This window comes from Budorcas taxicolor, chromosome 4 (genome assembly GCF_023091745.1).
Source record: "Budorcas taxicolor isolate Tak-1 chromosome 4, Takin1.1, whole genome shotgun sequence".
NCBI lineage: Eukaryota > Metazoa > Chordata > Mammalia > Artiodactyla > Bovidae > Budorcas > Budorcas taxicolor.
The window spans coordinates 22362819-22386513 of NC_068913.1; the positions used below are offsets into that span (position 1 = coordinate 22362819).

Sequence of the window (23695 nt, forward strand, 5' to 3'; positions counted from 1 at the left end):
ATATGTGCTCTTCCTGAAAAGCTGCTGCGGGGATCCTTTACAGGGGTCTTGTCAGCAGGGTGATGCCATCCAACCATCTCATTCTCTGTCGTCCCCTTCTCCTCCTGCGCTCAATCTTTCCCAGCATTAGGGTCTTTTCTAATGAGTCGACACTTCGCATCAGGTGGCCAAAGTATTGGAGCTTCAGCTTCAGTCCTTCCAGTGAATATTCAGCGTTGATTTCCTTGAGGATTGACTGGTGTGATCTCCTTGTTAGCAGGGAGGGGCGGAGTTCTCGCAGACTGACCCAGGCATGCTGTTGGCTGCTGGCGGCTCCCGGGAGCGCAGGCGCAGCACCTCTGTGCACAGCCCATCGCCGCCATCTTGAACTGAGGTGTCAGGGGTCGCCATTGCACTCTGAGAACTGTGGACCGAATTGCTGAGCGCGAGGCCTCTGCACACGGCTTCCTGTGAACAAATCAAACCAGACTAAGCCAACAGAAAAGAGAAAAAGGTTAGACTTTATTTTCTCACCCACGTTCTATTTTTATTTTCTGGGTATTGCTGATGGGCTTTGCTAGTGACAAAAACCCCCTTCTGCCATTTGCCCTGCTCCTCATTCTTGAGGGGCACTGAGGGACACAGGTTGTTTTCTGTAAGTGCTTCCTGTTGAGTGTAGACGTTGTTATCACCCCAGTGGAGCAGCGGGACTTTCCCCAGCTGCCTTTAGATATGTGCGGTAGTCCCAAGGCCTCAGCCAGAACTCTCTGTATCCCTGAGAGACCACCTTTTGTCTTACCTTTTGGAAACAAAGGGCATCAGACAATTTAAGATACATGGCCCAAATAATAACGAGAATAATGGTCATATGTCATATTTTCCTTAAAGTGAAGGTATCTAGGTCTTTTACCTGTAGGCAAGTGTCCCCTGACATTGAGACTCACTGCTGTGGCCCAAGTATCTCTGGTCACACTTGGGTTTTGTTCTGGAAGAGAAGCTTCTGGTCGGAAAGAGGTTCACATGCATACTCCAGGGGAGTCTGTTTCCCCAGATTGTTTCGCTGGAGGTTGGGGCTCAGGAGCTTCTTCCCTTGAGTTTGATGACCCCTCAGAGTGATCTCCTGTAACTTTAGGACAGAATGGATGGTTAGGATCACCAGGTGGGGGCCTCCTGCCTGGTATCACTTGTGCCAATAGAATAAGACTGAGTGGTTCAAAAGCAAACAAAAGTTCTATGCTTTGATTAGAAAATGGAGAAGTGCAAGCTTGAGCTCTGGAGGACAAGCTCTCCTGACAGGCGTACAGTCCAGCTGCTTCATATTGTTCCCTTCAGCGGGGACAGGGCTGGAGTTCTGGCAGCGGTGTGGAGTTGTGCTGCTCAGTTGCAGGCTGCCTGTCTTCATCATGCTGTTTGTCAAGAAATAAAACTAATTTTGAAATTGTGCTATTAATTTTCCTGTTCCTTTACCCCATGAAAAAATGTTGTTATAAAGCTATATCTGTTTTTTAACAAAAGTAGAAAATATTTTATTTAACAGTTTGTAGTTTTGTTTTTTGTATCTTTTATATTTGGACAAGCTGGATCTAATTATGTAACAGAGCCCTCACCATTTTTCAGCATACAGTTTTTCGTATAGGACTGAGAGGAAATCAGGGGGCTTCCCAGGTGGCAGTAATGGTAAAGAACCAACCTGTCAGTGCGGGAGACATAAGAGAGGCAGGTTCGATCCCTAGGTTGGGAAGATCCCCTGGAGATGAGCATGGCAACCCACTCCAGTATTCTTGTCTGGAGAACCCCATGGACAGAGGAACCTGCCAGGCTACAGTCCATGAGGTCGAGAGTCGGACACGACTGAAGCGACTTAGGGGCAGCAGCAGCAGAGAATAAATTACTGGTTTAGATGAGTAGTTTTATAACCAGACACAGTGTGCAGCAATGAGCATAATGTAGTCAGTCTCTATGCTAATCAAAATATAGAGTGTTTTCATGCTACATATGAAAAAGGGAGAGAGAATGGTGAAATCTAATGCATACTATGATGTGTTCTTTTTGTTTCTTTTATTGGGAATGCGGGAACAGAAAACCACATTTTATTAAAGAGGTTTAAATTTGTTATGTAACTTGTAACAGTGATCTATGACCACTATACGGCTGGATAGCATGCTCCCTAATATTTGGTGGCTTAATACAAGTTTAGGCCTAGGGACATGAAAGAGAAGTAATGAGGATTCCAGAGCTGCACTAGTAGTTTAAAGAGAAGCCCCAGAAGCTATGATGTTTTCTTAAAGTAGGGGGTGCGTGCATGCTCAGTCATGTCCAGCACTTTGTGACCCCATGGACTGTAGCCCACAAGGCTCTTCTGTCTATGGAATTTTCCATGCAAGAATACTGAAGTGGGTTGCCATTTTCTACTCCAGGGTATCTTCCCAAACCAAGGATCAAACCTGCACCTCTTGCATCTCCTTGGTAGACGAATTCTTTACCACTGAGCCACTGCCACATATAGCAAAATGGCTCTCTTTTCCTCATAGTTAGCAAAGAACTCATCTATGCATAAAATGAAAATCTAATTAAATTTCTAATAAGTGCACCTATGTAAGTGACTACTATGGAGAAATCATAATATGGTTCGTTAAGAAGGTATTGTGGAACTTTCTGTAAACAATAGGATGGAATAACTTTAGAAATAACACTTTACTTTGTATGTAGAAGGAAGTTAAAAGCTTCAGCCAGTGCTCTGTAATTAAATAGTGTTAATGCCAGATTCCTAATATAAGGAGCTTTCTGCTATAATCACTCCCAAATGGCTGATCCATCATTATTAATACAAATCCCCAAGATGAAAATTGATATTGTGTACAGATTGTATTTCTGTTAAACTAATGTAAACTTCCTCTTGTTCCATATCTCTAGATTTCTGGTTTGCTACACTATTGCTAAATTGTTTAGCTGGATTTGACTGACTAGTACTAAGCAAATATTCTGCGAACTTAAGGAAAACTATATACAAAGCATTAACTGGTAGTTATGATCTTTTGTTCTTAATTAAAGGACTTGTCACTAGTCAATGAAGGGACCACCAAATTAGACATTTTAGTTGGAGAACAATATTGCGATGGAAACTTCCATTCAAACTAGAAATGTGTTTGCTTTAAATCTTTGACTAGTGCCACACTGCCACTTCTCAATATTTGACAACAACAAAAAAAGTAAATAAATGGAGTAGATGGTTCTGTATAGCCTGGCAAGAGGTAGATTCAGTTTTTTACAACATGAACAATCAAAAGGAAGCTTAATGTTATTATTATGAAAAATAATATTAGCATTTTAACTTATATTAACATTTAAACTTTAAAGAAAAATGTGCTTTATATTTTGAAGATAATATTTCTATTTGGCCTGTGCAGCAAGACAAAAAAAACTGATTGTTCGAGAAGCAAAGATTTCAACCTTACATTGATTTCAGTTGATTGGAAGTGACAGTGTATCTTTTTTAAAAAATTGGGATGTAACTTACCCACAATAAAGTGCTCAAATTGTAAAGATACAGTTGATATAGTTTTATACATTGACTCACTCATATAACCACTACCCTAATCAAGATACAAAACATTGTAGACTTCCTTAAAGATTCCCTCATGTTGCTAACCAGACAGTACTCCCCAGGACACATACATCACCATCCAGATTTTATCACCATTTTAGTTTCTTTTTTAACTTCCTGTAAATAGGCTCATATATCACATACTCCTGTGTCTGGCTCAACATTAAGTTTGTTAGATTCATATAGGTTGTTGGGTGTATCAGTAATAACCTGATTTTCATTGAAATCGGTAGGTCGAAGATTATGTTAGGCATTTGTTGGAAAAGGTAGATATTTTCCCAGATTGCTAATACCAGGAAAAGTTCTATTTGCTCCACACCTTCACCTATTGTCTTTTGATATTTTTTAATTTACCTATTTTGGTGGACATGGAGTGGTTTTAACTTGTAGTCCTCTGAAAACTAATTTTTTGTGGATCTTTTTATATATGTTTATTGGCCACTTTGATATTCTCTATCTTAGGAAGTATTGTTAATATCCCATTAACAGTTGAATGACCTCTTTCTCATTTAATAGGAATTTTTCATTTGTTCTGGATATGAGCTTGTTGATACCTACATATTGAGGTTATTTTCTGTTTTGTCTTATCTTTCATTCTCTTAATAATTTATTTTAGTGAACCGAAGTTCTTAATTTTAACAAATCTCGTTATTTTTATAGCTACCATGGATATATTTTACTTTGTATTCATGTAGAGGCTTGTTTGTTTTAGCTTTCACATTTAAGTCTGTGACCAATATTGGAGTAATTTTGTCTGTGATTTAAAATACAGCTCCAGGTTCTTTTAAATTTAAATATGCATTATTGAGAAGATTGTCATATGAAATTGTAGTAGAGACACATGAAAGAATCGTGTATAGACATAGTATCTCCTTTGGATGAGATTGAATCTCAAAAAACAACAAAAAAAAGAAAAAGGTAAAAGGGATGTTCTGAGAAATGTCTCTTTATTTGATATTATGGACATTTTAGTTTTGGATTAAGAGATAAATTCTGAAAAAGACATATTAATGTTATAAAATTAAAATATTTATTTAAAGATGTATGCAGATTTCCAGTTTCAACTCTGACATGTAAGGAGATTAGAAGTCATCATTCTTACCCTTATAAGAAAAATGATGGGGAAAAAATCTGAAAATCAATGACTTATCTTAGGCTTATCAGAGAATTGAGGTTACAAGGCAAAGTGAAAATTGAAAGTGTTAGTTGCTCAGTCATGTGCGAATCTGCGACCCCATGGACTGTAGCCTGCCAGGCTCCTCTGTCCATGGGATTTCCCAGGCAAGAATACTAGAGTGGGTTGCCATTTCCTTCTTCAGGGGATCTTTCCAACACAGGGATGGAAACTGGCAAACCACTGACCAAAACTTGGAGAGACAGGCAAACATAAAAAATCATAGATAAGATAAAGTTTCCTGGGACAGAAGCTGCTGTAGCTACAAGCTGGTACAAACACTTAAATGTCACTTTTGATGAATTGTGGGAGGCAGACCTAGTGTGAAAAGGAGAAACTTCTGAAGGCCACAGCCTTAGAGAAGATCCCCACACATTTTTGGAGGGGTTAAAAGAGCTTCTTGATGAGGGTGAAAGATGAGAATGAAAAAACTGGGTTAAAACTTGATGTTTAAAAAACTAAGATCATGGCATCCAGTCCTGTCACTTCATAGCAAATAAAAGGACCATAAGTGGAAGCAGTAACAGATTTTATTTTCCGGGGCTCCAAAATCACTGCAGAAGGTGACTGCAGCCCTGAAATTAAAGACGCCAGCTCCTTGGAAAGAAAGCTACGACAAACCTAGACAGCGTATCAAGAAACAGAGACATCACTTTGCCAACAATGTCCAGATAGTCAAGAGGAAAGTCACTCAGTTGTGTCTGACTCTTTGCTACCCCATGGAAAAAACAGGTCATGGAATTCTCCAGACCAGAATTTGGAGTGGGTAGCCGTTCCCTTCTCCAGGGAATCTTTCTAACCCAGGGATCAAATCCAGGTCTCCTGTGTTGTAGGTGGATTCTTTACCATCTGAGCCACCAGGGAAGGCTGGACAGTGAAAGCTATGGTTTTACCAGTAGTCATGTACAGATGTGAGAGTTGGACCACAAAAAAGGCTGAGCACTGAAAAATTGATGCTTTCAAATTATAGTGCTGGAGAAGACTCTCAAGAGTCCCTTGGACTGCAAGGAGATCAAACCAATCAACCGTAAAGGAAATCAACCCTGAATACTCATTGGAAGGACTGATGCTGAAGTTCCTGTACTTTGGCTTCTTGGTGCAAAGAGCCAACTCATTGGAAAAGACCTAGATGCTGGGAAAGTTTGAAGGCAAAAAGAGAAGTGGGTGGCAGAAGATGAGATGGCTAGATAACATCACTGAATCCATGTACATGAATCTGAGCAAACTCTGGGAGATAGTGAAGGACAGGGGAGCCTGTCATGCTTCAGTCCATGGGGTCGCAAAGAGTTGGACATGACTTAGCATGACAACAGTCTCTATCTGTACTCACTGATCTTGTCTTCTCTGTTCAGTGTGCTGTTAAAATTATTCAATAAGTTATTAATCTCGGATAGTATATTTTGCTGTTCTGTTGTTCTAAAATGTCCATTAAGATAATTTTATAGACTGAAGTTCTAAAAAAGATCATTTTTCATTCATTTCCTCATTATTTTCTATTATCTTTAATATATTAATCACAGTAATTTTGAAGTCCTTTTCTGCAACTCCATTTCCTTTATCATTACTGGGTTTGAACCTACATCTTGAATATGAGCAACACCCTGTTGTTTGCTTGTTTAGTAATTTATAATTGTGTAATAAACATTTGAATTATGTGGGAGTTTATGATTATATATATTCCTCTATATTTTGTCATATTTTCCTCTGGCAAGGAGTAAATTACCAGCCTCTACTTTGAATGGCTTAATTTAAGAATTTATAGTCCTGGTCGACGCTAGTTATCCTTTTACTCCTAGCTTTTTGTCCTCAATTGCAAGGCTGACCTTTCTAGATGAAAAACCCTGTTTGGAAAAAATTTCTGTTCTAATGGGCCCAAAATCCAGTCTGTGAAGCTTCTAAAATCTCTACTCAAAACTTTTAGTATCCCAACCGCTGTTCTTTGCTAGATCTCCCAGTGTTTCGTAATAAACATGCAAACTTTATGAGCTGGCCAAAGACCAGAGGGCTATGATTTTTTAAACTTTTTATTTTGTATTGGGTATAGATGATCAATGAACAATGTTGTAATAATTTCAGATGAACAGCGACGGTACTTGGCCATACATATACATGTATCCATTCTCCCCCAAACCCCCAGCCATCCAGGCTGCCACACAACACTGAGCAGAATTCCAAGTGCTATATTGTAGTCCTTGTTGTTATCCATTTTGAATATAACAGTGTGTACATGCCCATTTCAAACTCCCGAACTATCCCTTCTCCCTATGCTTCCCCCTAGCAACAATAGGCTCATTCTTGATGTTTGTGAGTCTGTTTTTGTTTTGTAACTTCATTGGCATCGTTTCTTTTTAGATTCCGCATATAAGGGATGTCATATGATATTTCTCCTTCTCTGTCTGACTTACTTCACTCAATATGACACTCTCTAGGTCCATCCATGTTGTTGCAATAGCATTATTTCATTCTTGTCAATGGCTGAGTAAAATTCCGTTGTATGTGTGCACCACATTTTCTTTATCCATGCCTCTTTCAATGGATATTTAGATTGCTTCCATGTCTTAGCTATTGTAGACAGCACTGCAGTGAACATTGGGGTGCATGTATCTTTTTGGATCATGTTTTTCTCCAGATAGATACCCAGGAATGGGATTGCAGGGTCATATGGTAGCTCTATTTTTAGTTTTTTAAGGAACCTCTATACTGTTCTCCATAGTGGCTATACCAATTTACATTCCCACCAACAGTGTAGGAGGGTTCCCTTCCCAGAGGGAAATTTTAATGCGTATTTTTGGCCTCCTTGTGTTGGTCTTCTTCTCTTTAGTACTCTGATCCTCTAATCCCAACTGGTTATGTAACCCAGAACTCTGGTTTTTGTTTTCTCCACCCAATGAAACAGCACTCTCTGATGGTGTTCTATTTTCCTGGCTAACAGTTTGGAAAATGCCTCATTGAAAAAGCCAATGAGTGTAGAGATCACCTCATCCTCTCTTCTCTCAAGGATCATAAATAGCCCTGGGTGGTAGCTTTTCAATGCTTACAAATTTTTTTATATACATATAAAAATTTCCAGTTTTATTGTATTCATGATAGGAGTTTAAATTTGTTCCTAGTTACTCCATAGTAGCCAGAACTAGTCATTAAAATTTGAAAATGAATCTCCTACAAGAGAAAATTTATTTTAATATGTATTTTCAATCAGATAATGTATTTTGGGTGTTTTTGAATCTTTCGTGTTTTAGTCAATGACCTTTTTCCTCCTAAAAAACTGTAAGATGAAATAGAGAACAGGAATGCAAATTTTCAATAATAATGCAGTGTTTGTTTCCTTTGAAATATAAAACAATTATAAGAAAATGTCATTTTAAAACTAGGTCTTCTTATGAAAGATTAATTTTATGGGCTGAATACTTGACCCCAAACCACTGAAGTTCTTGAGAAGATAAATGGCAGTTTGAGCTAGTCAGCGGCCTAGGAGGAAAATAATAAAGTAATACATCCAAGCTGGGTAATTTGCAGAGTGTTTTAAAAAATGACTGTTTTTGAAAAGCATGTGGATAAAGCATAGGGAAACCACAAGTTGTACTGCACCTGAGACTAGTGAATCATGGCACTAATACCACCCTTAGGACAGAAGGAACAAAAAGACGAAAAGGGCTGTTTCGAGAGAAATTCCTCAATAGGAGCTGAGGTCTTTAGTCAAGGGGCTTGCCAACACATTTCACTCCACAAGAAGGAAGCCAGGAAGAAAAAGTACATTCAGATCTCATTTTCCTCCCTTCCCCTAAACTTCTGCTGGGCTTACCCAATTGAATAGAATGTCAGAGGACAAGGGAGCTTGTTGATGTAACCCACACAAGTTCAGTATTTCAGAATGTGGAGTAGGGTGGAGATAAGTAAGGAGTATCTCTAGTTGAGCAAACAAAGACTGTCCAACACAGCAATGACAGTGTTTTCTCCCTTAACAATAATTCCAGCTTGGATTTATTTTTCTTTTCAAATGAGATAATAAATATACAACACACCTGTGTAATATTTGTTACACCTCAGTTAAGTAATTAAAATGAAGTTGAATTTGGGAATATAGTAGCTAATTATTTAAGAATTTATTAATTGCCCACTGAACTAAACCATTTTTTAAACTGAAAATGAGAACTGCTGTTTATCCTATTTAAACTTTCTAGCTGATTTGAAGTTGTGAAAATAGTTAAATATTCTTTCATCTTACTTTTGACCTCTCTCTACGTTTCCCTTTTATTAAAATATCAGAGATTTGAGGCCTGAGCCCAGTGGGTCTCTTCCATATAATCTACTCAGGGTCTTAATACCTCAGGAAAAGACTTCCTATCCTATGAGGTCACTTAAAATACACAGTTACTTTCACAATACAAGTAATCTGTATAGAATATTTTGTACCTAAGAAAAAGATTTCACAGGAGGACAAATCCTTATAGCCAAGGAACCCATTTTAGTGGAGTTTAAATTATTCTCCAAAGTGATCATAATTTGTGTTGAGACATCATGTTAAAAAACAAATCACTCTGTAATTCTTTTGATTATATGGAAAGTTCCAGGGTTTTTTTTTTTTTTTTGTCGTCTTTAATACTTCTCAAACAGTTTTTGATCTCCTCCTTTAAATAAGGAGAGAGTATTCTGTTCAAGTTCAGAATCATCAGGACTATAGCCATTATCAAATGGAATCTATTAATTAATACAGTTATTTTGTTTTCTTATATTAATTTCTTTACAATTGCAGTCTATTAAGAGCAAATGCCACCTGTTTAATATGCTTTGAACTGATTTCTTTTTTGTATAGATTTAAGTAAAATAAGCCACTTTAAAGAAGATTATTAAGTTAATAATAGTATAGACAGCATGAATATATATGGCAAACCTTATTAAGGTGATAATGAATGACTAAGATTTCAGGGAAATGGACAGAGTCTTTGTTCTTGTTCACTGTTGAATTCACAAGTCTTTGAACAACCAACACATATTTCGGTGACTGAATCATTAATTGGAATTTAAGAGAGAGTAGCAAGTAGGAATGTCCTTGGAGAAACACCCTCAAACTATATCATATAGACCAAGCTATATTTTTTCTATCCAAGGGATTGATCCTACTGTTAAGAATATATTGTTTATCTTCAAATTCTGTCTCACTATACAATTAAAAATATTTTTTAAATATAACAAATTTGAAATTTGAGCTATTGCTAGGTACTTTTTAATACCCCTTAAAGTTTAATAAGTAATGTCTTAGCTGACTGTTTATCAGAGTAACAAAATATGAATTTTAACAATTTATGTTAAAAATAATGACTTTATAGATTATTTTGATCATTTGCAAGGTAAATCACTACATATTTCCATTACATCTAAGCTTTTATTACTAAACCACAAAAATTAGCAGGCTGTTTGACTACAAAATTGAGTTTTATTTCCTATAGTCATAAAATGATATGAAAATTAAATGCATGAGAGTGCCTTATTTTATCTTTAATTAGGCATCAAAATATGTTTAAGAAGACAAAGCCTTTATAGGTCATTAAACAGCAATGAATTTTCAGGGCTTTATACTAATTTATCTATTAGTTAAAGGATTTTTTTAAAAAGAAAAAAACCAAATGGCCAAATGTAACCTATTCTGTAAATATATTTTTTACTGAGGATGCTGTCAGTGGAAGGACGGTTAAAACATACCTATCTTTTCTTTCATTCCCTGTTTGATACAGCTAACATTTCATCAGTGGTTTAATGAATTGAACTCTTTCTAGTAAATTATATTAAATATGAGATATTTCTCACAGCATTCGTGAGAAATTAACTTTTTGTGTTAGACTACTTAGATTTTACCATGGTTTATTCCGACAGCATTGCTAAGTCTATTTTGACTTATATAGTATATGTAATATAATCTAGGATATTTTAATAGTTATAGTAAAAGACTTGGCCCAAGAGAAACCTCATACCCATTAGCATTCACTTCCTACTCTTTACTCCCCTAGACCCTTGGCAACCACTAATCTACTTTCTGGTAATGTAGATTTTTTCTATTCTGGACATTTTATGTGAACAGAATTATTCAGTATGTGTCTGTGAATGACTTATTTTACTGAGAATAGTTTTTCAAGGTTCATTCATGTACTTCATTCCTCTTAGAGCTGAATAATATTCCATTTTATGCATATATTACATTTTGTTTATTCATTTATTTATGCACATTTGGATTGTTTCTATTGTATTTTCAAGTTAATGCTGCTGTGAATATTTGAGTACAGCTTTTTATATGAACATATATTTTCAGTTCTTTTGAGTCTATGCTGAAAATTGGAATAGCTGGGTAATATAACTCTAAGTTTACTTTTTTAAAAAATAACAATGAATCCATTTCCAAAGCATCTGCACCATTTTACATCCCCAACAGCTATTTATGAAGATTCCTGTATTTCCACATCATCACTGACACTTGTTATTGTTCACCCTTTTAAATACAGACATTGTGGTAAGTGTAAAGCGGTATTTCTTTGTGGTTTTGACTTTGCATTTCCCTAGTAACTAGTGATATTGATTATCATTTCATGTGCTTCTCGGCTGTTTATATATCATCTTTGGAAAGATATCTCTCTTGATCTTGTGTCTACATTTTAATTGGGTCATTTACCTTTCAATTGTTGAGTTGCAAGGTATTTTTAAAATGTATTTTGGATACTAGTCCCTTATCAGAGATGTTCAATACAAATATTCTCTCCCTGTAATTTGATTTTAATTATAGAAAAACTGTTAAAAAGTTAGCGTGGGTGATGGGTTGGGAGCAATGAGAGAGGAAGAAGGAAAAACAATTATGACCTTACTGGAGAAGAGAGAAGTGATGAGGCAATAGTGATAAAAATGGAGAGGAAACAGGGGAAATTTAAAGAGTTATTTTTCTATAGGGTTTGATAATAATATGAAATAGATAAAAAAGCTGGCTTTGTTGTGAGACAGTCTAAGTTGTAATCTTTGCTATTCTGTTTCCTAGCTGAATGATCATGGTGCTTACGGTGTTTGGAGAACATAAGTTGTACTCACAATTTTTATCTTAAAAATGGCTCATAAATATTACTTTATTGTTCAAATTTGCTCAATAGTTTGTGGGACATTTTAGAAGAAAAAATTCTGAAGGACCTATGAGCAAATTTTAATGAAAACTATGCTTCTGGGAATTTTGGAAGAAAAAGTGTGTGTAACACCTATGTTCACCTCTGACTAGCTGTGTGATCTTGGGCAATTAATTAAATATCTTTGGAAATCAGTTCTCTCATCTGTGAAATTGGATATTTCTCCCATATGGCATTAGAAAAAGAAAGTAATGTGGTAGTTAATAGCATCATTTTTGAACTCAGACTTATGCCAGCTATGATCTGTGTTAACTTGGGAAATTAATAACTTACTGTACTTCAGTATCACCTGGAAAAGTAGAAAAAGTGTTTAACATCAAAGTGATGTTATGAAGACCGAACAAATACAAATTAAACTCAGTATAAAGGGAAGTCGATCAGTCGTGTCCGACTCTTCACGACCCCATGGACTGCAGCCCACCAGGCTCCTCCATCCATGGGATTTTCCAGGCAAGAGTACTGGAGTGGGGTGCCATTGCCTTCTCCTAAATATGTTCTGCTGCTGCTGCTAAGTTGCTTCAGTCGTGTCTGACTCTGTGCGACCCCATAGACGGCAGCCCACCAGGCTCCCCCGTCCCTGGGATTCTCCAGGCAAGAACACTGGAGTGGGTGTATGTATGGAGAACTCAGTATGGTACATGATAAATATAATTCCTGATGAATATTCGCTATTACTATAAATGTTACATAAAATAAGTGGAGTACTGATTTTAGAGTAATCAGTACATGCTTGGTGCTGTCCTTACAATAACCATTATTACTAGATGTCAGAGAAAGAAAAATGGAGAGGTTGGGGATGAACATGAATTCTAGTTTGATAAAGATCATGCTGTCATTTGTTATTAAAGAGAAGTAGCAAGCCGAAAGGAAAATAAAGACAATATTTGAGCATATTAATTCAGATAACTTGGTAAAATGTCCAGTAGACAACTGATCATATTCATTTAGTTCAGATCAGTTCAGTCGCTCAGTCGTGTCTGATTCTTTGCGACCCCATGAATCGCAGCACGCCAGGCCTCCCTGTCCATCACCAACTCTCGGGGTTCACTCAGACTCACGTCCATCGAGTCCGTGATGCCATCCAGCCATCTCATCCTCTGTCGTCCCCTTCTCCTCCTGCCCCCAATCCCTCCCAGCATCAGAGTCTTTTTCCAATGAGTCAACTCTTCGCGTGAGGTGGCCAAAGTACTGGAGGTTCAGCTTTAGCATCATTCCTTCCAAAGAAATCCCAGGGTTGATCTCCTTCAGAATGGACTGGTTGGATCTCCTTGCAGTCCAAGGGACTCTCAGGAGACACAGTTCAAAAGTGCCAATTCTTCGGCGCTCAGCCTTCTTCACAGTCCGACTCTCACATCCATACGTGACCACAGGAAAAACCATAGCCTTGACTAGAAGGACTTTAGTCGGCAAAGTAATGTCTCTGCTTTTGAATATACTATCTAGGTTGGTCATAACTTTTCTTCCAAGGAGTAAGCGTCTTTTAATTTCATGGCTGCAGTCACCATCTGCAGTGATTTTGGAGCCCCCAAAAAATAAAGTCTGACCCTGTTTCCACTGTTTCCCCATCTATTTCCCATGAAGTGATGGGACCAGATGCCATGATCTTCGTTTTCTGAATGTTGAGCTTTAAACCAACTTTTTCATTCTCCTCTTTTCACTTTCATCAAGAGGCTTTTTAGCTCCTCTCCACTTTCTGCCATAAGGGTGGTATCATCTGCATATCTGAGGTTATTGATATTTCTCCCGGCAATCTTGATTCCAGCTTGTGTTTCTTCCAGTCCAGCGTTTCTCATGATGTGCTCTGCATAGAAGTTAAATAAGCAGGGTGACAATATACAGCCTTGACGTACTCCTTTTCCTATTTGGAACCAGTCTGTTGTTCCATGTCCAGTTCTAACTGTTGCTTCCTGACCTGCATACAGATTTCTCAAGAGGCAGGTCAGGTGGTCTGGTATTCCCATCTCTTTCAGAATTTTCCACAGTTTATTGTGATCCACACAGTCAAAGGCTTTGGCATAGTCAATAAAGCAGAAATAGATGTTTTTCTGGAACTCTCTTGCTTTTTCCATGATCCAGCGGATTAAGGTATACTTAAAAGTAGAACTTTAAGACCACTTTAAATTTTTCCAAATTAGCAGATTTTGTCATTCTAGGCTTTAGTTGGAGAGAGGGCTAATGTAATGGGAAAATACAGTATATATGATCCTTGGTTCACTTGGAGGAAGCGGAGAGGATGAGAGGAGAGAAATACAAAAAAGAAGTTCAAGGTTAACTGATCATAAAAGTGATATGAGGAAGTAGGGAAAACGGTCTTCTGTTTGATCTTTAGTCATCCATCCCGGATTTATAAGTGAAGGAGTGTGTGTCCAAGGAAGTTCATTGTAATAATTGTAAGTTATGAATTCAAAGCAGTTATTGGCCTTTATAACTTTTCTAGCTTTGGGGGCTTCCCTGCTGGCTCAGTGGTAAAGAATCCACCTGCCAAGTAGGAGACGTGGGTTTGATCCCTGGATCGGGAATATCCCCTGGAGAAAGAAATGGCAGCCCATTCCAGTATTCTTGTCTGGGAAATCCCATGGACAGAAGAGCCTGGCAGGCTACAGTCCATGGGGTTGCAAAGAGTTGGACCCAACTTAGCAACCAAATAACAACATGGTTTTTGTAATAGGGAAAAGAAATATATTTAAAGTAATTACATTAGTCAGGGTCCTGGTAAGACACACATGTGGATTCAAGTTTGACAGTGAAGGAGAGTTTAGCAAAATGACTCTTTAGGATGGTGAGAGCATAGTTTAGAAAAATCAAGGTCGGGCGGAGGAGGGCGCGGTATGCTATGCCTGTGCGACTAACAACCAGAGTGCCTTTACTAGCCATAGATTGAAAGAGACAGGGGAGGTAGCAACGATCAGATTCTGGAGAAGGAGGCTTATAGAGAAGGTGATGTGTCTGCTGACCACAAACAACATGGGGGAATATGGAAGAATGAATATCTTCACACTAACCCCCGCCCTGCCCCCAGCTCTCTCTCATCTCCTGCCTTTGTCTCAGTGGCTGAGGCCAAAGCCTGTGGGCAAGGAAATTGATGCCTACTAGGTTCAGCTCCCTGGGGCACAGAGAAAGATGGAGAAGGTATCTACAGCGATGTAAAAGTTAGTCAGCATAGCAATGGAAGCAAAACTTCAATATCTAAAACAAATTCCTGCCTCACACAGGAGAAAATCAGTTCAATGTGTTAAAATATAAAATAGTGGTTTAAATGAGGTTTCAAATTAGGCTTAATTTACTTTACCATATAACTCTGATGTCCCACAACTGAAAAATAAATTCATGGGAAGATTCAATCAGAAATACAAAAATTACTTTACAAAAAAATCAATCTTCTTAATGGCTACATAATAAGCCAACAGACTTAAAAGTGTGGCTGCATAATAACCAACTTGCTGTGATTGTCCAAGCCCTGCCGGGTTCAATATGAGTGCTGTGAAGTGGAATGAAAGGATAGGGTGAAACAGAATTGATTTTAATAACCTTAGAAATTAAAAATAGATGTTCTCTAACAAATAAATTTCTCAATTTTCAATTAAAGACTTATTACACTGTAGTTTTTCAAACAAGTTCTGATATTAAAGAAAAGTGGATTTGTATATACAACTTACCTCATTTTTATTGTACAGTATCCATAACCCATTTTCTAATTTAAAAAATCATATTCCATAATGATAATGGATTATCATCATATAATCAGGTAAAGTAATAAGGGTAACGATTAAATTTCTATAAATTTTGATTGAATTTAGAAATAGTTTTTCCTTAGTACTTAAAATTGTTTTTATCGATCTAGCATCACACTTTTCAGTTTTTTCCTTACCCATGTGATAACCGATTGTGCATGGTTTATTGTACATTCACAGTTAACCACTGGAGATGATGAAGCAGGAAGAGTTACCCAACAGAACCATCTAAATTTCAGGCATATTTTTCCCTGTGCCTGTCACTAGCACCAACCTTACCACTTTATGATAACCATGTCCCATTACTCTTCCCGGGATAGTGACTTTCTCTTGCCTGCTTGTGTTTTGGTACCAGGAATCCAAAATGTCTAGGTGGCAACCAAAGCTGTAGATTTAGTGGCAGACCCTTGCTATGTCCCTTGATAGAAGCATTCCATCTCGTACCCCTTCCCAAACCAGTGTCTGTAATCCAGTGGAGGCTAAAGTTGTGGGAGAGTTGAGCAAACATTCCCCAAGTGGGTTTGTAGCAGTGATGATGAGGGAGCCTATTCTTATGCCCATACCTTGGCCCCAGCCCTAGGTATTAAGCTTTTGAGAAAATATCACCACACAGTGGCCTTTAGCTTAAAGTATATACTGAATCTTGGGAATTCCCTGGTGGTTCAGTGAATCCATGCTTTCACTTAAGACTTAAGACTCCACTTAAGACTCCATTCTTTCACTTCTGAGGGCCCCAGGTTTGATCCCTGGTTGGGGAACTAAGATCCCACAAGCTGTGTAGCTTGAAGTGAAGCTAGTATATATTGAATCTTGAAGAACAGTATCCCAACTTCCAACCACTCAGAGTGATTGGGCATCCAGGCTGAAGAGTCAAGTTGGGCATTTAAGAGGCCATTAAAAATGTTACTAGCTTGGATGCTTTTAGGTGATAAGGTATATAATAGGACCCAGTGGAGCCCATGGTCTTATGCTGTCTACTGTAACTCCTATGCCACAAAAAGGATTCTAAGTATCAGTTACAGCTCAGCCCTTTAACTATTACTAATAGTCCTTGAAGAATTGCCATTTTCCACTTCCTTCCATGTGCAGCTATATGGATACTTGTCATGGATCCCTCTGGGCAGATTGGGGGACTATGTCCTATACATGCTGTGGTGTGACAGAGTCCTCCCTTAATGTTACCCACTATCCCTTTCAATTGGAAATGAGAAATGGCTTACGTCTAGAAACTGAGTAATGGATCAAGTTTTGCATCATTGCAGCTGACGTCAGCCTTCTTGACATATGCTCTTGACATTTTTGGGTTATATATCAATAAATCAAGAAGTGCTATTACTAGTTGCTCCTCAATCTTGCTCCTAGAACTACCATAATATATAAGCCCTACTTCTGATCATCAGCATGTACATTTATTTGCCAGAGGAATTTTTCTGGCCTCTTCACTTTGTCCATGCAGACTGGAATGCAAGTTAACTAGTGCCTGTCTCTCAGTCCCCCATAACATTCTTCAAACAATGACTACCGTAGTGGGAATTTGTAGATCAATACCACTGCCCCTTGGGCTTCCCTGGTGGTATAACGGTTAGAATCCACCTGCAGTGCAGGAGATGCAGGAGTCGTGGAATTGATCCCTGAGTCAGGAAGATCCCCTGGAGAAGGGCATGGCAACCCACTCCAGTATTCTTGCCTAGAGAATCCCATTACAGGTGGGATCCATAGGGTCACAAAGAGGCAGACATGACTGAGTGCACACTTACCCACCACTGCCCTGTTAGATTCTCGTTTCCTTTTTTCTTCTCTTTCTCTCTCACTTTTCTCTTGGTGGCAGCATGCAAGGTCTTAGTTCCCCAACCAGAGATGGAACCCAAAACCCCTGCAGCGGAAACACAGAGTCTTAACCACTGGAATGCCAGGAAAACTCCTCATATTTCCAAAGAATAAGTTTGAACTGTGAGTCCACTCTGTTAGATCAGGCTCAAGGTGACTGTACTAGTAAATTTCTTAGTTGACTTTTCTTCGCTGTCTCATTTCTCCACTAGCCTAAAGGTGTTCCTGGGTTCACCTTCCAGTAGACTACTTGCACTCAAATCCTTGTTTTAGGGTCTACTTGGGTTGAGGAGAAGTGAAATTAAATGCCAACAGGGTCCCATTGCTGGTGACAAATAGTGCCTAGGATTCTGTAGCATAACCAAGACCTTCATTTGTGGTGAATTGGGATGACATTCAGGTGGAAAGTGATGCATGGGCTTATTACTAGCACTTGAGAGATATGAGATACGTTATTATAAAGATTGTGGGGTTTGTTGGTGTTAATTGCCATTAAGTTATGGAAGGAAGAAAATGACAGCCTTACATCGTCCAGTTCTTAAAGCAGTGCATAGTGGAACAACTCGAAAGTATTTAAAAGAACTTCACCTCCTTTGCATCTATTGTGTGTCATTTCTTTCCATCTTGGTACTGAAAAAGCGCTAAAAAATACCAGTGGACAACCACACAAAAACTTAAAAGTTGTGGTGATAATATGCACAAGCCAGAATAATGTGAAAGAAAATAATAATGTCAATCAACACTCTTAACTCTACATCACCCATTATGAAGATGTAAAATAATCATTTCCTCTTCTGATGTAGAGTGAACTGTGTACACTTAAAAATTTTTTGCAGCTTCTTTTTGCAGTTGTCTAGGGTACTTTAGAACCTAGACAGCTTTTAGTTTTTCTCATTGGTAGATAATACTTTGTATCTAAAAATTGTTGGTATTTATATTTTTTCCCCTCTAAGAAATATTTCCCAGTCCCAGGGAGAACAGAATTCTTATAAAGAGATTTGTAATTTGACCTCAGAGTCTTTGTGACAAAAATCCTACATGCTTATCAGATTTTAGTATGATGACAATAAGCCAACAATTTGCACTGCGTACCTGAGAATCTGGCCTCTTTTAAAAACCTATAACAGCATTTGAATGAGTAAAAGTTAATATGAGAATCACTTCTATTTTTTCTTGTAAAAATTACAGCTAGTTTCTAGAAGTTATATGTTTTCTGAAAAAAGAATGTGATACTCTAAAGATTAGCATTGATTTATAATAACCAAGTGCTTATTAAAAAGTACTAATCTAAAAAATCTTGTGTCAGTTTTAGTTAGTATAGTTAAAATGCTCTGCTGATTCCTTCAGGAATCCACCTGACATTTTCTGATCATCTCCTATGTACGAGGCTAATGATTAAATAGAATATGACAACACAGACATTGAAAATATGCACAAGGCTCAAGAAATGCAGATACTCAAGCTATCTGGAGGAATAGTAAATTACTATTAAGAAAATGAAACTTGAGCCCAAATTAAAAGAGCTATAAAAGTTGGTCAGTGGTTTTTCAGTAGTTCAACTGCAAGTAATAGTTCAGCCTGAGAGGATGGAGGAAGAGAGAAACCTGGAGAGGACGGAAGATACCCTGATTGTTTGGACAAGATCTGAAGGAGGCCATACTATGTCAGAGTGCCTGCACTATTGGAGAGTCTTCATTATTCTCCTTTTCCCGCCTTGTACAGTTCTGCTTGCCATGTCAGGAGTTTGGGCATTAGCCTTCCACAAGCTTCTAGGGCTTACCTGAAGATGTTTTATTCCTCCTATATTTGGATATTGAAATGTGGGCAAACAGCTTCTGCAAATTCTTGACTTTGATCCCAGTGATTTCCTTACGATAACTAGCCTTAGAAATTCTTTCCTACCGCTCCATTTTTTGGGCTACTTGCTAATAAAACCTAGCTTCTCTTCTACCCAAGGCATGATTTTGCCAGTTTTCCTCCCTCAAATGAAAATGGGTAAGAAATATATCATGTGTGATAGACACATTGCTCCTTTTGGTTTTATTCTCTTTTGAGTGGTTTAATAAATATATACATTAACTCCATTGTTTTGATTTAACTTAGAGTTATTATGTAATTAGCATTTTAGTTAATTGATTTTCAAAATGATATTAAAAGATTAGGTTTTAGTTTTTCCTCTTCCCTTCCATGAATAATTATAAATGTTAAAATAATTATAATGTTATAAATATGATATAGTTCATATTTATATATGGTATTCTATATTTATAATTAAATATAATTCCAGAGAAACTTATCGTTCTGCAGTAATATTCAATGGGAAAAAAATGTGAAAATAAAGCTATTCATATATTTCAAAACTAAATAGCAGTCACATTGCAGTTTTTAACATGAAGATGCTACTTTGAAATGTAAAACTTAGCTGATTAGCCAAAGGCAAGAAAACTTTTAAAGCTTGATAAAAAAGTCAACAAAAGCTCTTTTCAAATTAGAAAGCAAAGTGCAGATTAAAAAGAAAAAAATCACAAGTTTCTGAAGAATTTTCTAGGACTTTGAAACTCAACTCATCAGATGGGACTTAAAAATACAGAACTTTGTATTAGAAGTAGATTTTTTTCCCCCTGTAAATGGAAGCAACATCTGGGCAGACTCAGACAAAAACAGAATGCCACAATCAGCTTATAATACAAGCCAATTCAAATGGAAAGAGATGATTCTCAAAAAAGAAAACCCATTTTGAGAATAAAGGAACATACTCAAAACCTACAATTTATTCTTAATGATGTTTCATTTTTCATTTTCTGTATAGCAGCCTTCTACCCAAGGGGCAAAGATTGACAGACAATTCCTTAGTCCCTTAATTTTAGCTGTCCCCTAACTATGACTCGGGGTGGAATGCACAAACAGAACAATAAATCAAAGGAACAAAGAACCTTTAAAATTATAAGGCAGAAGGGAGAAGGAAAGTATGCCGAAAAATTCCCTTTACATGCATCCTTAATAATTGATAAAAAGTATCCAGTTTGCTGAGTCTAGTTATACATTTTTCAAGACAGATATATTTGTTCATTGTTTTCCCTAACTTTCAGGAACACAGAGTGTGCTGTTTCACATTTCCTCTTTCATGTTTTACTCTATCAAGTTATATAAAGTTGGAATATGTTGGGTTTGGTTTTATAAGTATTCATATTTGCCAAGTGCTCACCACTTCAAGACATACAGTGTATACCTTGTAGGTTTGAAGCAAACTTTCATTTAAATGTTATCTTTTATAAAGAGATACACTGATGCTTTCCTCTTGAATTTAGGATTTCTCTTTAGATAAATGTAACACTCTCTGATTACCAGGAGAAATATCAATAACCTCAGATATGCAGATGATACCACCCTTATGGAAGAAAGTGAAGAGGAACTAAAAAGCCTCTTGATGAAAGTGAAATAGGAGAGTGAAAAAGTTGGCTTAAAGCTCAACATTTAGAAAACTGAGATCATGGCATCTGGTCCCATCACTTCATGGGAAATAGATGGGGAAACAGTGTCTGACTTTATTTTTTTGGGCTCCAAAATCACTGCAGATGGTGACTGCAGCCATGAAATTAAAAGACGCTTACTCCTTGGAAGGAAAGTTATGACCAACCTAGATAGCATATTCAAAAGCAGAGACATTACTTTGCCAACACAGGCCTGTCTAGTCAAGGCTATGGTTTTTCCTGTGTCATGTATGGATGTGAGAGTTGGACTGTGAAGAAAGCTGAGTGCTGAAGAATTGATGCTTTTGAACTATGGTGTTGGAGAAGACCCTTGAGAGTCCCTTGGACTGCAAGGAGATCCAACCAGTGCATCTTAAAGGAGATCAGTCCTGGGTGTTTATTAGAAGGACTGGTGCCAAAGCTGAAACTCCAGTACTTTGGCCACCTCATGTGAAGAGTTGACTCATTGGAAAAGACCCTGATGCTGGGAGGAATTGGGGGCAGGAGGAGAAGGGGATGACAGAGGATGAGGTGGCTGGATGGCATCACTGACTCGATGGACATGAGTTTAAGTGAACTCCGGGAGTTGATGATGGACAGGGAGGCCTGGTGTGCTGAGATTCATGGGGTCGCAAAGAGTCAGACACGACTGAGTAACTGAACTGAACTGAACACTCTCTGAGGCAAGATTTGTTTGCCACCTCCAAAACATGAACAACAGTGCTTTCTAGACTCTTGAATTGTTAGAGACCAGATCTTGTTAGACTTTTTCCTGATTTAAATGTTCTATAATTTAGTGGTTCAGCTGTGTTTTATATGTACTGAAATATTATAGTTAATTACCTTTATACAGATAATAAAGTATCCTAGACCTAATAACTGCTTCTACTGCTGCTAAGTCGCTTCAGTCGTGTCCGACTCTGTGTGACCCCATAGACGGCAGCCCGCCAGGCTCCCCGTCCCTGGGATTCTCCAGGCATGAACACTGGAGTGGATTGCCATTTCCTTCTCCAATGCACAAAAGTAAAAAGTGAAAGAGAAGTCGATCAGTCATATCTGACTCTTAGCGACCCCGTGGACCAGGCTCCTCTGTCCATGGGATTTTCCAGGCAAGAGTACTGGAGTGGCATGCCATTGCCTTCTCTGACCTAATAACCAGGTGCACTCATATTAAGACAAGCCGTTGTCATCCTAGTGTTCGTAACTGTTTTATTTCTGTCACTGTAGGATGGTTAAAAAGCACAGCTGGGTCAGATGGAATGCTCAAGAATAAGCTGTGGATGGTTGTTGATCTTTGGAAGCTCAAACATTATTAGAGGTGCTTTGTAGTGACCAAATTGACCTAGTTATTCACTGTTTCAAGAACCTTTGTTCAAGACTTTGACAGGTTAACACTAGTAAAGTGATCATTAGATAGAACTGGGGAGTCTTGGTTAAGATTTCCTGCTACTAACTCAAAGTAGGGGGGTTGAGAATGAGAAAAGATGCTCTGGAAATGATATACACACGCGTCCACTGAACTTTGCAGGAAAACTGAAGTGTGGGCTATGGCAGTGCCCATTCTCAAGTTTATTATAAATTTAGCTGGTTAGGGAATAATTTTAAAATATAAATGGGGTGAAGAAGTTTTGTGCCAATGCAGTGATTTTTGTGTACAGTATGTAAGTAGTTTCTTTTAAGAATTGTTATTCTTAAATTTATAAGTTAACTCACAATCTCTCTACCTTATGTATGCCATTAATGTTGTAGTGGTTGCATGTAAATAAGTAATAAACTATATGGAAAAGTAGCAAAGGATTTTTATGATTATCATCTGTCTTTTATTTCAGATGGGAAAAAAATCATGTTAGCTCATAAATTCACTTTTTGGCAGTTTTTAGTTTTTCCTTTTCTGAAAACTTTACATCACATTATGCCAAATCTCTAAACATTTTTTTTTCCTTTCTTGTAATCAGATCCTCCATCTTCATTCAACAATTCCCATTCTGTTACCAGATGTGATACATCTAAAGAGAATTGCTCTGCTTCTCTTCTTTAGATTGAAAAAAGATTTGCTTATTTATCTTTAACATTCTTGAAGCAATTTCACATAAAATACTCAGTGATGATGGGCATGGTAATATTTAGATGATGCAAAATGATTTGTTTTTCCCGGTTATTTTGGAATTGTCATGATTCAGAAGAAAGCAATTCAGTATTTGTTTAAGAAAAAATACCTTTTGTGCCTTTCATATACCAAGAATAAATCCCAGCTTCATAACGAAGTAAAATGTTAACTCTCTTAAAATGAAAGTGTTATGATAATACAGGGAGACAACGGGGGACTCAGTACCTGACATCTCCCTCCTCTTCCTCCTGAACTTAGGTCTGCTGCTGATGGCTCCCCTTGTACTGGCTCCACTGGGAACTATAGGGAAGGAGCCTAGGTGGGACACTGTAAAGATCAAATGCACTGTACAGAGTCAGGCACAGAATGCCTAATCACCAACACTTATGGATTAAACAGCAGATGGCACCCCACCCCGGTACTCTCGCCTGGAAAATCCCATGGATGGAAGAGCCTGGTAGGCTGCAGTCCATGGGGTCGCGAAGAGTCGGACACAGCTGAGCAACTTCACTTTCACTTTTCACTTTCATGCATTGGAGAAGGAAATGGCAACCCATTCCATTGTTCTTGCTTGGAGAATCCCAGGGATGGGGTAGCCTGTTGGGCTGCCATCTATGGGGTCTCACAGAGTTGGACACGACTGAAG

General features: G+C 37.9%; 1 protein-coding gene across 1 annotated transcript in view; it reads right to left on the reverse strand.

The window, feature by feature from the left end:
* Nucleotides 1-252: 252 nt before the first annotated feature.
* Nucleotides 253-23695, reverse strand: part of VWDE (von Willebrand factor D and EGF domains) — a 99788-nt gene continuing 76345 nt past the window's right edge. Inside the window, 1 exon segment of the mRNA XM_052639080.1 lies at nucleotides 253-447. Coding sequence (XP_052495040.1) covers nucleotides 253-447 — 195 coding nt within the window.